Source organism: Triturus cristatus, chromosome 5_2 (assembly GCF_964204655.1).
Source record: "Triturus cristatus chromosome 5_2, aTriCri1.1, whole genome shotgun sequence".
In the NCBI taxonomy this organism is placed as follows: Eukaryota; Metazoa; Chordata; class Amphibia; order Caudata; family Salamandridae; genus Triturus; species Triturus cristatus.
The window spans coordinates 1,078,405,456-1,078,419,034 of NC_140588.1; the positions used below are offsets into that span (position 1 = coordinate 1,078,405,456).

The window sequence follows — 13,579 nt, forward strand, 5'->3', positions numbered from 1 at the left end:
GACCTCTCTGGTCGCCTCTCTTTGGTGTGCTTCCCACTGCGCCCTTCGTTTGCTTCTCTGGACGCGCTTGCTGCGCATTCTCTTCAGTCTGTCACTCCTGGAACTGTAGCAGCTGTTCCTGTGCTGCTGCGCACTTGCTTGGCGCTGTGTTCTCCTCTTCAACCTCGGTGCAGTAGAGAGGTGGTCGCTCTCTGTACTGCGTTCAGCAGTGCTTCTCTCTGGAGATGTCTCTATCTCCAGGGCGCCTGCCCATGCTGTCAGGTCTGCTGGCACGGTCTTCTGCGCACCTCTGACCTGGTGCGCTCCGTAGTCTTCCTGGGAGCCCTCTTCTGGCACTTGGTGTGTCCGTTCTGTGGCTTGCGGTGGTGGCTGCTCACCACCGGGGTGCGCTGGTGGCGCTTGGCATTTTGCTGTGTCGTTTTTTGCGGACACCTGGCAGGCAATCAGGCTTGCTCTGTAACATTGTCTCTGGGAGGGTGTTCTCTCAGGATTTTCTCTCTTCGGGGCACACTGCACTATCAGCGCCGTGGTGGGCTGACAATGCTTTGGTGCACGCTGGCATGCCTAGCTTGTAAGGCTGGAAGACAGGTGCAAGAAGGTCTGTTGATGTCCGCCTCGGCCTGGTGGCATCCTACTTTGTTGGGCCAGGACTCACCTTTCTCTCCTCCAGGACAACTGGTGCCCTGTTTCATCAGGGCTATGTAATTTCAAACTGTGTGTTCCAATTGGTGTGGCGCTGTCAGTACATGGTGCTGTCCTTGCGTTCACTTTAGGCCACTGCAGCCTTGGAATTCTGCTTGATGGTCCCTGTCATCCATGTTCATTTTGTGTCCGTTTTGTGTCCATTTTGTGTCCGTCTGCTTTCCTAACCGCGGTGCCTCTCATTGACCACTAGGTAGAGCTGCCAGACTTCTGTTCACCGGTCACCAGGCAGTCTTTCCTGAGACTGTGGGCCATGCAGCACTCACTCAGAAAGGGGGGCTTCCGGTATGTCTCTCTCACCGTTTTGTTCTTCACCCATGTTCTCTCCACACTCTCCCTTAGGAGCTCCTGCTTCCCTTGTCGCCCCTTCTGGTGGTGTTGCCCCTTCCGTGTCCTCCCGGGGCCATTGTAAGATTTTGTTGTACTTGGCCATGCGGTCGTGGGACCACACGTTTCCATCACTGAGCAACGCTGCTCGGTCGTACACTTCTTCCACTCTTAGGGGTGGGGAGTACTTGCTTTCTCCCTTTCGCTTTAGAACTGCCAGATTCACTCTGACCCACTCCCCTTTTTCCAACACTGTCTCCTTCACCTTCCTGTTGCGGTTGTAGTGTTCAGTGTAAATGCGTTGTGCCTTCTCCAGGTTGTGTTGTACCACCGCTGGAGACCACTTGCTGGTGATTGTCTTCTCTTGCCAAGCAACATTGTCTCTGGTGAAGGGTTGCCTTCCTCGTAGGATTTGGAAGGGGCTGTACCCCGTACCGGTGGGGGTGATGCGATATGCCCAGATTGTACTTTGTACTTCTTTTTCCCAGTCTTTGCCCCTCATGATGGCAGCCTGTATGGAGCCCATGAGCACCCTATTGAACCTTTCTACTTGTCCGTTACTGGCCGGATGATATATCGACGTGTGTCTGAGTAGAATGCCGTTCCTTTCTGCGAATTTGGACCATTTGTCCGAGGTGAATTGGGGACCATTGTCACTGATTATGGCTCTGGGGATGCCTTCCCTGAGGAATACCGCCGTGAGGAAGTGCAGTATTGCGTCTGTGTCCATGACCTCTTGGATGTGTACCTCTGGCCACTTTGAGTACTTGTCCACCAACACGCATAGGTATTTGGGTATCCCCTGATTGTCCAGTATAGGTCCTAAGATGTCCACTGCCACCTCTTCCCATGGGTTACTGGGATTCGTGAATTTCCCTAGAGCCGGCCTCATTGGTTTTAGTATCTTGTCCGCTCCTTGGCACTGCGCGCAGTCTCTTACGTGCCTCTCTACTTGCGTATCCATCCCCGGCCACCAATACGTTTGTTTGGTCCTGGCTTTCGTCTTCAAGATTCCCAGGTGTCCTTCGTGTAATATGGATAGCAGATCCGGTATTATGCTCTCCGGTGGTACCACTCTGTTTCCTCTGTATACGAACACCCCGTCGTTCCCCACCGACAGCTCCTCTCTCACCTCGTAGAACTGCCGGACCTTGGGCCTCTGTCGCCTCCTCTCCGGCCACCCTTGCACGATGTACTTCTTGATGTCGTCCAGATCTCCATCTGCTGCATACGTGTCTTTCCACTCCTGTTTACTGATGGCCTTTTCTGGATCGTCCGTCATGGCCACCATTTCGTCTTCTTCCTCAGTGCCGCTGGTGGCGCTCTCCATTGCTGACGCCCTGCTGAGGTAATCCGCTATCTTGTTTCTCGAGCCCGGTATGTACTCCACGTCGTACCGATACTCCAGGAGTTTCAGCGTCATTTTTGCAATCCGGGGTGTGGCGCTAGCATGGCCGCAGGACGTCAAAACCTTCACTAGAGGTTTGTGGTCCGTTTTCACTTGAAATCGTGTGCCCCACAGGAACTGGCGGTACTTTCCCATGGCCCATACCATGGCTAGCATCTCTTTTTCGATCACGCTGAACTTTTGTTCAGGTGACGTCAATGTCCTGGACGCGAAGCTGATCGTCTCCGTCCCGCCTTCTGGTCTTTCTTGCATGAGCACCGCTCCTAACCCTTTTTCGCTTTCGTCCGTCATCAATATGGATCTCCCCAGGGGATCGTACCCATGCAGCGGGATCGCCTGGCTGATTTCACGTTTCACCGTGTCAAACTCTTCTTGCGCCTCTTCCGTCCATGCAAACGCAGTCTTGTCCCTCGTGAGTTGTCTCATGTTGTGTGTTTTCGTGGCGAAATGGTGGACAAACTTGCTGTAGTATTCCGCCATCCCTAGAAAGGACCTTTCTTCTTCCTTGGATGTGGGCGGGGACGCGTCACAGATGGCCTTCACGTTCCCTTTCTTCGGTGTTATCCCGTGTTCTCCTATCTCGTGCCCCAGGTATGTGACTGATGTCATTCCGAAATGACACTTCTCCCACTCAGCCGTCAGACCGTTTTCCTCCAAGATCTTTAATACCGCTTCCAGCTTCTCGTCGTGGTCTTCTAGCTCCTTCCCCATTACTAGGATATCATCCTGGAAGTATTGCACTCCCTCTATACCCTTGAATAGGCGGGCCATCAACTTTTGGAACACTGCCGCTGCGGATGCTAGTCCGAAGGGCATGCGGCAGAACTGATAGCATCCAAACGGCGTTATGAATGACGTCAGTTTCTTGCTCGTGGGATGCAGCACCACCTGGTGGTATGCCGATTGTAGGTCGATGGTGGAGAACCATTTCACGCCTTTCGTGCGGGCCAACATTTCCTCTATGCATGGTAATGGGAATTTCTCTACCACGATGCACTTGTTTAATTCTCGGAGATCCACGCATAAGCGCACCTTGCCTGACGGTTTCATGGCCACTACCAGTGGCGCCAACCACTCCGCGCTGTCGATCGGTTCGATGATTCCCCCGTCCTCCAGTCGGTGTAGTTCCTGTTGCACTGCCTCTCTCACTGCGATCGGTATGTTCCTTACTCTGTGCGCAACAGGGCTGACGTTCTCCTTGAGGACGATCTTGTGGGTAAACTTCTCGAGTTTACCGATCTTGCCGCCGAATACTTTCGGATGTCCGCACCGCCATTTCGCTGCCGTCGACTCTTCTCCGTCCAAAGTCACCAGCACTTGGGTGTCCCCTCCTGGATTCAGCTGTACGCCCAACTCTCCTTGGTCCATCCACCCAAGGACTGATGGTCCCTTCTCCGCGACGTATAGTTTACAGTGGGCGCTGCGTTCTTTGAACTGGAACAGCAGTCTCCTGAATCCTACCATCGGAATGGGTTCCCCCGTGTAGGTGAACGGTCGTATGTCCGGTGGTTCTAGACGTGTGCCAAGTGTGGGTTTGAACCTCTCGTTCCACACCGATCTTTGGACGATGGTGTAAGGAGACCCCGAATCCGCCACTATGGTGATTCCTACTCCTCCAATGAGCATGTCGCACTGGGGCTTGCGCGCTCTCCTCCCGTCGATGCCCAGTACTTGGTCTTCCACACACAGGACTTCGTCGTCTTCCTCCTGGCCGTCTTCTTCTTCTCCTATGTCCTGCGCCACGAAATTCACCGCGCGTTGTTTCCCTTTCCTTCGACACACCTTCTCATAGTGGCCGACCAGGCCGCAAAACGCGCACTTGGCTCTGAAGGCGGGTCACCGTTTGTCGTGCGCCGCATGGCTCGGGCATCCACATCTGTAGCACCTTGCCGTTTCTCCCTTTTCTTGCTTCCACGGTTGTCCCGGTTTTCCTTTCGCCTTGTATGATCCTTTGTATTCTCCAGGCGCCGTTTTTCCTCTTCCATACTGGTCCGCGTCGTCCACCTTATTTATCGTGAGTCTCGGGGCTTGGTCTCTCTTTGCTGCTCCTGCGCAGCGCTTGGTCAGTTCTGCCCTTTTCACTATGACGATCACGTCTTTCAGCGTCGCATCTCCACTCGCCCACAATTTATCTTGCACTGTCTTGCTTGTCGTATGCATTACGATTTGGTCCTTAATGAATTCGTCCTGTAATGTCCCATATTTGCATGTTATCGCAAGTTTCCTCAGCGCCGCCACGTAGTCGTCTATCGTTTCCCCCGCTTCTTGCTTCCTCTGCTGGAAATTGTAGCGGTCGATGGAGGTGCACACTGCGGGACGATAGTGGTTGTCCAAATCTTCGAGGGCGTGTTTGAACACGTCGGTGTCCGCTGCCTGTCCGGTGACCGGTGTTGGGTTTTGGAATACCCGTATGCCTTCTGGTCCCAGATTATGTAAGAGTATCCTCTTCCTCCTGGCGCTGGAGAACGCCTCCTCGTTCTCGTCTTCCAGTGCTTCTAGGTAATTTTTGAAGTACTCCCTCCAGTCTTCCCATTTCATTTGGGGTTCTCCTGGCCTTGGAAGGAACGGGACTGGCGTTGTTAATGGTGATGCCTGCGCACTCATCTTGGCTTCCGCCTGTTTCCTCGGGCTACCTGGCGCTTCTGTCCTCTCCCCCCTTCTTTGGGTCGCCGGGATCTCGTCGGAGCTGCCTGCGCCGTCTCCACCCGATTCCGCCAGGGTCTCTGCTGCCTCACTACGGTTCGATCCTGACGTTCCTCTACCTCGTGGCAGGCACACTTACTGCTCACGTACCTCCCTCTGGTGTCCGTCTGCCACTGCCGCGCTCTCCCGGTGCGTTGGTGTCTGTCCTTGACCTCCCAGGTCTGCTTTCCGTGTGGGATGTCGTCCCCCTGTGTAGGTCTTCTTCCTATGTGCAGGTTAGGGGCACCTCCCTCAATGGGGATCACAGGGTCCGCTCTGTCCGAGCCTCGTCGCCACTGTAAAGTTGCTGATGCACTGTATGGTTGCAGGTGCCCCCCCAATGATGTGCAGGAGACTAGACAGATATGTATATATGCCTTTATTTGTAATTAGGCTATCACCACCGAGAGAGCGCCGGGCAACAAGCTCCGATTACTTCTCTCGCGCCGCGCTGACTGGCGCATGCGCAGTAGCGTCCAATATGGCCGCTACTCGCATTCCTGCCCTGACGTAGTGCGCGTCAACTAGACCGCGACACTACAGCCCCCTATTTCTGACGAGCCAACATGCACACAGCAGGTGTTGGTATCCTTATGTTCCGGGAGTGTCCTTCCCCCGCGACAAAGCACCAAAGGCAGACAATACACACGCGGGAGTCGACCCGCTTGTCGCCATTGTGCTATCTCAGGCCCTAGGCCCACATACTGACGGCAATGACCACATGCACACAGTAGTAAGAGGGTGGAACTGGTCTGGAGCACGTGCACTCCGGCCCCTTTTATTGACAGGGTCACCTGACTGGTGACGCCTGTGGTGGGTGGGTGTTCAGTGTGAGTGGAACACTAGAATGTATCCAGTCGGATACTACACCCGGGACGTTCTGAAGGTTTGAGTCCTTTCCGCCCCCGCCCCCTGATCGCCCCGGAAGCTGAACAGAGACCGTCACGACTGCAATGGTGGCATCTGGTTGTTTTTATTGTGAGCAGCTGACCTTGCAGATAAAAACACATAACAAAAATAAAGTTGAAAGATTATCCATGGAACAAGAAGCGTATATCAGGCAGTAGGAACTGCCAGCACAAATATGCAAATGCCGCAGTTGTTACGTATGTCTTAGGCATAAATCTTTGCTATTAAAAGTATTCAGCGTGTTGCATTGCTGTGCGAAAAAGGAAGGTCGTTAACTAAGCTGCATTTGTATAGCGCCTAAAAGCAAAGCGTTTATATTTTTTAAAGGTCATTTCTAGCACCGAAAGAGGTCTCAGCATCCTATAATCAATCGTCATAAAATAATTACACACAACAGAAAATAAAAATTCCAAAATCTCAGTTGATATTGAACAAGAGAGAAAAGCAGATACGATATCTTGCCGGCGCGACATTTAAAATGTACACAATGTAATAGTTTTATATTTAAAAATGTGTTATTTAAGACCCAGAGTTTGGCCTGATAAAATTATCAGGAATTCCATCTGGAATGTATTTTTTCTGCCACTTGCACCCTGTGAGCTGTAGATGAATCTCCCACGGTCACCCCGTCTGCGCAGCTCTCTCCGGGTCGGAGTTTAGTTCTATTTTGCCGTGAATCGAAGGGGCAGTCTCTGGCTAGCTCTGTGCAATTATCAGTCTATGTCTGTCTAGCTGTCAGTTTTTCTCTCTATTAACCCTGCTAATCTATCTGTATGTAGTCGCTTTGTCATTCTCTCCCTCTCTCTGGCTGTCTCTGTATTGCTAGCAGTCTCTGATTGTCAGTTTCTATCTCTCGCTCTGTCTCTCTCTGTCTTTGGCTTTGTGTACCGGTCAGTCAATGAAAGGTACACAGCATCGAGCCTCTGTATCAGTCTCTCACACCCTCTGTCTGTCTCTATGTCAGTCTGTCACATCTTCTGGCTGTCTCTATGCCAGTCTCTCACACCCTCTGGGTCTATCTTTGTCAGTCTCAAACACCGTCTGGATCTCTTTATTTCAGTCGCACACACGGTCTGGTTGTCTCTATGTCAGACTCTCACACCCTCTGGCTCTGTGTCAGTCTCTCACACCGTCTGGCTGTCTCTATGTAAGTTTCTCATCCCCTTTAAATGTCTCTGTGTCAGACTATCACACCCTCTGGCTGTCTCTGTGCCAGTTTCTAACACCATCTGGCTGTCTCTGTGTCAGTCTTTCACACCCTCTAACTGTCTCCATGTCAGTCTCTCACATCCTCTAGCTGTCTCTGTCAGTCTCACACCCTCTGACTGTCTCTGTCATTCTCTCACATCTATTGTCTCTGCCAGTCTTACACCCTCTGACTGTCTCTGTGTCAGTCTCTCGCACCCTCTGGCTGTCTCTATCTCAGTCTCTCACACCCCCTGGCTGTCTCTACCTCAGTCTCTCACACAATCAGCGGTCTCTATATCTGTCTCTTCCAACCGCTGGCTGTCTCAATGTCAGTCTCTCACTCCCTCTGGATGTCTCTATCTCAGTTTCTCACACCCCCTGGCTGTCACTATCTCAGTCTCTCACACCCTCAGGCTGTCTCTATATCTGTCTCTTCCAACAGCTGGCTGTCACAATGTCAGTCTCTCACACCCTCTGGATGTCTCTATCTTAGTCTCTCACACCCTCTGGCTGTCTCAATGTCAGTCTCTCACACCCTCTGGATGTCTCTATCTCAGTCGCTCACACCCTCTGGCTATCGCTGTGTCAGTCACTCACACCCTCTGGCTGTCTCTATGTCAGTCTCCCACACCCTCTGGCTGTCTCTATGTCAGTCTCCCACACTCTCTAGCTGGCTCTATGTCTGTCTCTCACACCCTCTGGCTGTGTCTGTGTCAGCCTCTCACACCCTCTAGCTGTCTCTGTGTCAGTCTCTCACATCCTCTGGCTGTCTCTATCTCAGACTCTCACACCCTTTGGCTGTCTCTATCTCAGTCTCTCACACCCTCTGGCTGTCTCTATCTCAGTCTCTTACATCCCCTGGCTGTCTCTGTGTCAGTCTCTCACATCCTCTGGCTGTCTCTATCTCAGACTCTCACACCCTCTGGCTGTCTCTATATCTGTCTCTCACAACCGCTGGCTGTCTCTATGTATTTTTCACACACTCGGGCTGTGTCTATATCTGTCTCTCACACCCGCTGGCTGTCTCTATGTCAGTGTCACACCCTCTGGGTGATCTAGATTCCCAATACTGTAGGTTGTACCATCTCATGAGTGCCGGAGGGGAGACCAGGGGGGTTCCACTGAAACAACTTCACCTCAATAATCTTTCATGGGCTACAGAAGAGCATGGACCATTTTTTGAAGCTCGTCATTTGAGCAAATAAAGCAACGCTGCAAACTGGGGTGACCTGGACGGGTGAGTGCACTGCTGACCTCTACAGGTGAGTCCTCTGTCAATCTAGGGCCCACTATACAACCTGTTGATCTGCCCGGCAACGGAGGAGGGAGTGTCTTCGCCTCAGTAATCAGTTTTGTGAAGAGATGGAGATGCCACACTTTTCCAAAAGTAAATAATTTTTCATTGACTAGCATTTGAGGGTATAGCGAGTTCTCACAAGCCCTACTGGGATCAGACAAAAAAAGATAAGGTCAACAGGGGTAGGGTGAGAGGGCATGAATTCCTTCAGAGATTGGACAAGAGGAGATCAGGCCAACAGGGGTTGGGTGAGAGGGCATGAAGACCATCAGAGATTGGACAAGAGGAGTTCAGGCCAACAGGGGTAGGGTGAGAGGGCATGAAGACCTTCAGAGATTGGACAAGAGGAGATGAGACCAACAGGGGTAGGGTGAGAGGGCGTGAAGACCATCAGAGATTGGACAAGAGGAGATCAGGCCAACAGGGGTTGGGTGAGAGGGCGTGAAGACCATCAGAGATTGGACAAGAGGAGATGAGACCAACAGGGGTAGGGTGAAAGGGCGTGAAGACCTTCAGAGATTGGACAAGAGGAGATGAGACCAACAGGGGTAGGGTGAGAGGGCGTGAAGACCATCAGAGATTGGACAAGAGGAGATGAGACCAACAGGGCAAGTGATTGGATAAGAGGAGATCAGGCCAACAGAGGTTGGGTAAAAGGGCATGAAGAGCTTCAGAGATTAGGCAAGAGCATATAGGCCAAGAGGGTTAGGGTGAGAGGGCATGAAGCGTGACAGGGATTGGAGAAAAGGAAATTAGACGGTAGGTGTAGGGCGAGAGGGCGTGAAGACCTTCAGGGATTGGACAAGCGCATATCCGCCCAACAAGGGTAGGGTTAAAGAGCATGAATCGCGATAGGGATTGGACGACAAAAGGAGATGAGGAAAACAGGGCTAGGGTGAGAGGGGGTGCAGGCTGACAGTGATTGGGAAAAGGTCAAGAGGCAACAGGGTTAGGATGAAAAGAGATGAACCCCTATGGGCTTGGAAAATAAGATTTTAGGCCCAACACTGATAGAGTGAGAGGAGACAAAGCCTAACAGGAATTGCAGAAGGGGAGTTGAGTAAAGCAGGGTAAGGAGGAAAGGTTGTGAAGCCACACAGGGATTAGATAAGAGGAAGTGAGGACGGCGGAGGGAGGATTAAAGGGTGTGAAGCTACACAGGGATTGGACAAGAGGAGGTGAGGACTGCAGAGGTAGGATGAAAAGGTGTGAAGCCATACAGGGATTGGACAAGAGGAGGTGAGGTCAACATGCACTGGACAATAGAGCTCAAACGCTAAGGGGACGGGAGGGCTGGGAACGCTGCCCCACAGGGGCAGAGAAAGCATTAGATGAAACCAATAGGCATACAGCAAGTCTGCAGTGATAGGCTGAGAGAAGCTCAGGTCTCAAGCTCCAGTCCTATGGAGATTGGTCAAGGGAATGGTGAGCCAGATAGAGATGAAGGTCTACAGTGAAAGGATGGGAAAGAGTGAGGGTGAACAAGTCCAGGAAGAGGGGAGACAGGTGTACTTGAAGGATGAGGGCTCTGAAGAGGAAGTAATAGAGCTACCTGCTTGAAGAGGCTGACTGTCTGGCGGAATAGGATAACAGAGACTGAAATTCTTGAGGGAATGAACAAAGGCTGAAGCCGTGCCAGGACAGGGTGAGAGGGAGTAAAGCCCTTCAGGCATGGAAAGGCGGTATGAGACAAGAAAAGGAAACCAACAAGGACAGGATGAAGGGCGGAGGTTGTGCTATGAGAGAAGCTCTAGGCACTAGATCTCCTGTGGTCTGGGAGGCATGGAGATCTGCTCAGGTTTGCGAGTAGGCACAGCATCTTGCACGGGAGGCAGCGAGTGCTGGAGCGTGATGTATCCATTCTTGCTCACTCCATGCTGATGCAGACCATCAGTGTACAGGTTCCCCATGGAGGTTGGTGTTGGGAAGAAGACGTTCTTTGGGCTGGATGTCGCTCTTGGGAAGGTGCTTGAAGTATTCTGAACAGGGACGTTTGGTTGCCCGGAGCCCTGGTGCAGAGGAAGCTCGCTCACGTAACAGATGCTTTCATTGAAGGTTGGCTTGAGGCTCTCAAGAGCATCCTTAGGCACCCCGGTCCACTCCTGGAAGAGAGCCAAGATGGACAGTCAGACTGGACGTACAACTGAAGAACACCTAGAAAGTAACGGTGTTAATCATTTTTCATTTGTGACATTCTAACTGTGAATTAATATAGAGAGTACCTGAGAAAGCCCCACTGAGCCTGATGACTCTAATGAGCGAAACATGTAGTACGTATCCTAGTTAGAACAGCGGACAAATCTGATAAGCAAAATGTTACTTTTCAACATGCTTCAATAATAAATGTGTTTCCAATAAGAAGGGATTGCCTATGAGTGTTTTTTAGGCAAATTATCTAAAAATTGTTTTAAATTAGGCTGAATCTGAGATCAACTTCAGCACAGCATGAGCACTATTTGTGATGGAAATTTCTGAGACTTTTGGAAGGCTTGCCCCCACCCAAACAGATTCTGTAGCAGACATCATTTTGCTTTTCAGTTGTAGTTTAGAAAAAACAAAAAAGGAAAACGCGACATCAAAATATGGATGTGTGGTCTTCTGCATCCACAATTGATTAATATTCAATAGTGCGCATATATAGCCACAATACAGTGCTAGGTACTAGTGCCCTTGCGAATTTACCATTCAATAATAAGGGATAGTGCCCTTGTGCATCCACACTTCAGTAATATGTACTAATTCTTTTGTGCATCCACACAATAATAATATGCACTAGTGCCCTTCTGCATCCACAATTTATTCTTGTTCACTAGTGTCCTTCTGTCTCCACAATTCATTCATGTGCACTGGAGTCCTTCTGTTCCCACAATTCATCCATGTCTACTAGTGTCCTTCCATATCCACAATTCATCCATGTGCATAAGTGTCCTTCCTTATCCACAATTCATTCATGTGCACTAGTATCATTCTGTATCCACAATTTATGTTTGTTTATTTGAGTTTTATATCGCGCTGGCTAGACCCGGAGGTATCAGAGCACTTTACATAAGGTTCCACGCATTTACAAAGTTACATCAGTAACAAGTTACAACAGTTACAGGAAATCATTTCGAGAGCGTCGGAAGACAATATAAATGGAGCCTAGAAGGGTAAGGGGGTGGGGAAAAGGTGTAGGAGGGAGAAAGGATGGACGGAGAGACGAAGGAGAGTCTGCCCAAAGTCCGGCTGGGTAGGTGAAGGCCGAGGGGGAACTCCACAGCCCATCTCCTCTATCGCTATCAGGTAGCTCCACCGGGCATCAGTCAAGCGGCTATGTCTCAATGAGAAAACAATTAGAGAGCAAAGAGGAGGGATAAATGGAGTGTAAAGGAAAGTGGGTGGAGTAAAGGAATGGGGGGGAGAGTATGACGGAGAGACGAAGTAAGATCTTCCCAATGTCCGGCTGGGTAGGTCACGGCCGCAGCCCATCTCCTCTATAGCTATCAAGTAGCTTCACCGGGCATCAGTCAACAAGCTAGGTCTCCACGGTCAATGGCCGCCGTATTTGCTCATCCAGTGAGGTCCAAAAAGAATCAGGACCAAAACGGAGGCTCAATTGGCCACAAGAAGTGATCCTGCGGGCAAGCAAATCAGAGAAGTCCAAACCCAGAGGCAATCCAATACCGTTCCAAGATGGGCGCCGTCTTTGCTCAACTAGTGAGGTTCCGTGCGAGACAGAACGACACTTTTTGGGTGTTGTCGAATATGGATGAGTTTGGTGTCTACGAACCGCAAATGACGAGTTTAGTGGGTGTACGCGTTTTCGCTACGCAACCACGTATGGTTCGTCTCATTTTTGGGTTTGTCCATCCGAACCCTCGGGTTCCATTTTAGATACGGCATCCATTTTGTTTCTTGCCCTCAAGTAGCCAGCGAACGGACCTTGTCCGCTCTGTGACCCTGGGATTCCCAAGCTTACACGAAGGACACGTGTTTCTTTGAGGGTGACTTTTATGATAGGGGAAATGACACGGCGAAGGCAGATGGCCCCGCTCGAGGCTCATCTTACCGTGCTGGTCTATTGTTTCAAGCGTGCATGCATTGGGCACGAGGTCTTTGATCCTGTAATCAAGTTTCCGTTATTACTCCCAACACTTTTTTCCAATCTGTCGTGCATCCTTGTTCTTTCTTTGCATCTGTTTCTGTCCCTTCTCTTAATGTGTTTACAGTCAGAATGGAATGTGTTTAACTGTGGGGATGATATGTTTTTACAGTTGGGAACCGGCAATGCTGCTGTAATTATGTTCCGGCCTCCTGAAACATGAACGCGACTCTTTTGAGGTTTATTGTGGGAACTGAGTTGTAACCTTTGTTGTGCAATGGCAAGAACGTGTATAAAAGGAGCGATCCACTTTTACAATTCGAAGCAGTCTCCGAGAACCTACACGTTGTGTACTTCTTGTGATTTCTGTATCCCTGCAGTAATAAACCCTGATCTTTGACGTCGCTGGAAGTGTCCCGTGTCTCTGTGTTTTGTACGCCAGAACAGGTAACCCACGAAGGTTTCAGGTGTTGTCCCCTGGCACCGCTGGGTCTTAGAATAACCCAGTCCTTCACTAGTGAGGAGGCTCGTGCAAATAAATGTAAATAAAATGTAAAATGTAAATTTGATACTTGTATAGCGCACTACTCACCCGCAAGGGTCTCAAGGCGCTTGTACGAATACCGCTGTGGAACCCATCCTAGCTTTCCCTGTGAGGCATCCACTCCTGGGCACCCCCAAGGTGGAGGCCAGGCATCCTTAGCGTTGTGGGGGCCGTTGTGGAGATTAAGCAAGCTATTGCCCAGAGTTTCAGAGTGGGACTCCATGATTGGAATAGGCACCGAGGCGAGTGTCCGTGGAATTTTTAGCCCAAGACCCGCAGAGGCGGGGAATTGAACCCTGGTCCCTGGCTAGACCTCTGCATCAGGGTCTGCCGCTCTAATCATTGAGCCACACTTCTCCACCTTTATTTTCATGGTTGGGTATCCATCTTTTATTTACATGGTTGGATAGGGGAGACCATTTTGGAAAAGAGTTCTACAGA

At 50.7% G+C, this 13,579-nt stretch overlaps 1 protein-coding gene across 1 annotated transcript in view; it reads right to left on the reverse strand.

The window, feature by feature from the left end:
• Positions 1-6,076: 6,076 nt before the first annotated feature.
• IL2RG (interleukin 2 receptor subunit gamma) overlaps positions 6,077-13,579 on the reverse strand; it is a 308,376-nt gene continuing 300,873 nt past the window's right edge. The window contains exon 8 of the mRNA XM_085608415.1: positions 6,077-10,615. Coding sequence (XP_085464541.1) covers positions 10,271-10,615 — 345 coding nt within the window. The 3' untranslated portion in view covers positions 6,077-10,270. The remainder of the gene's footprint in view (positions 10,616-13,579) is intronic.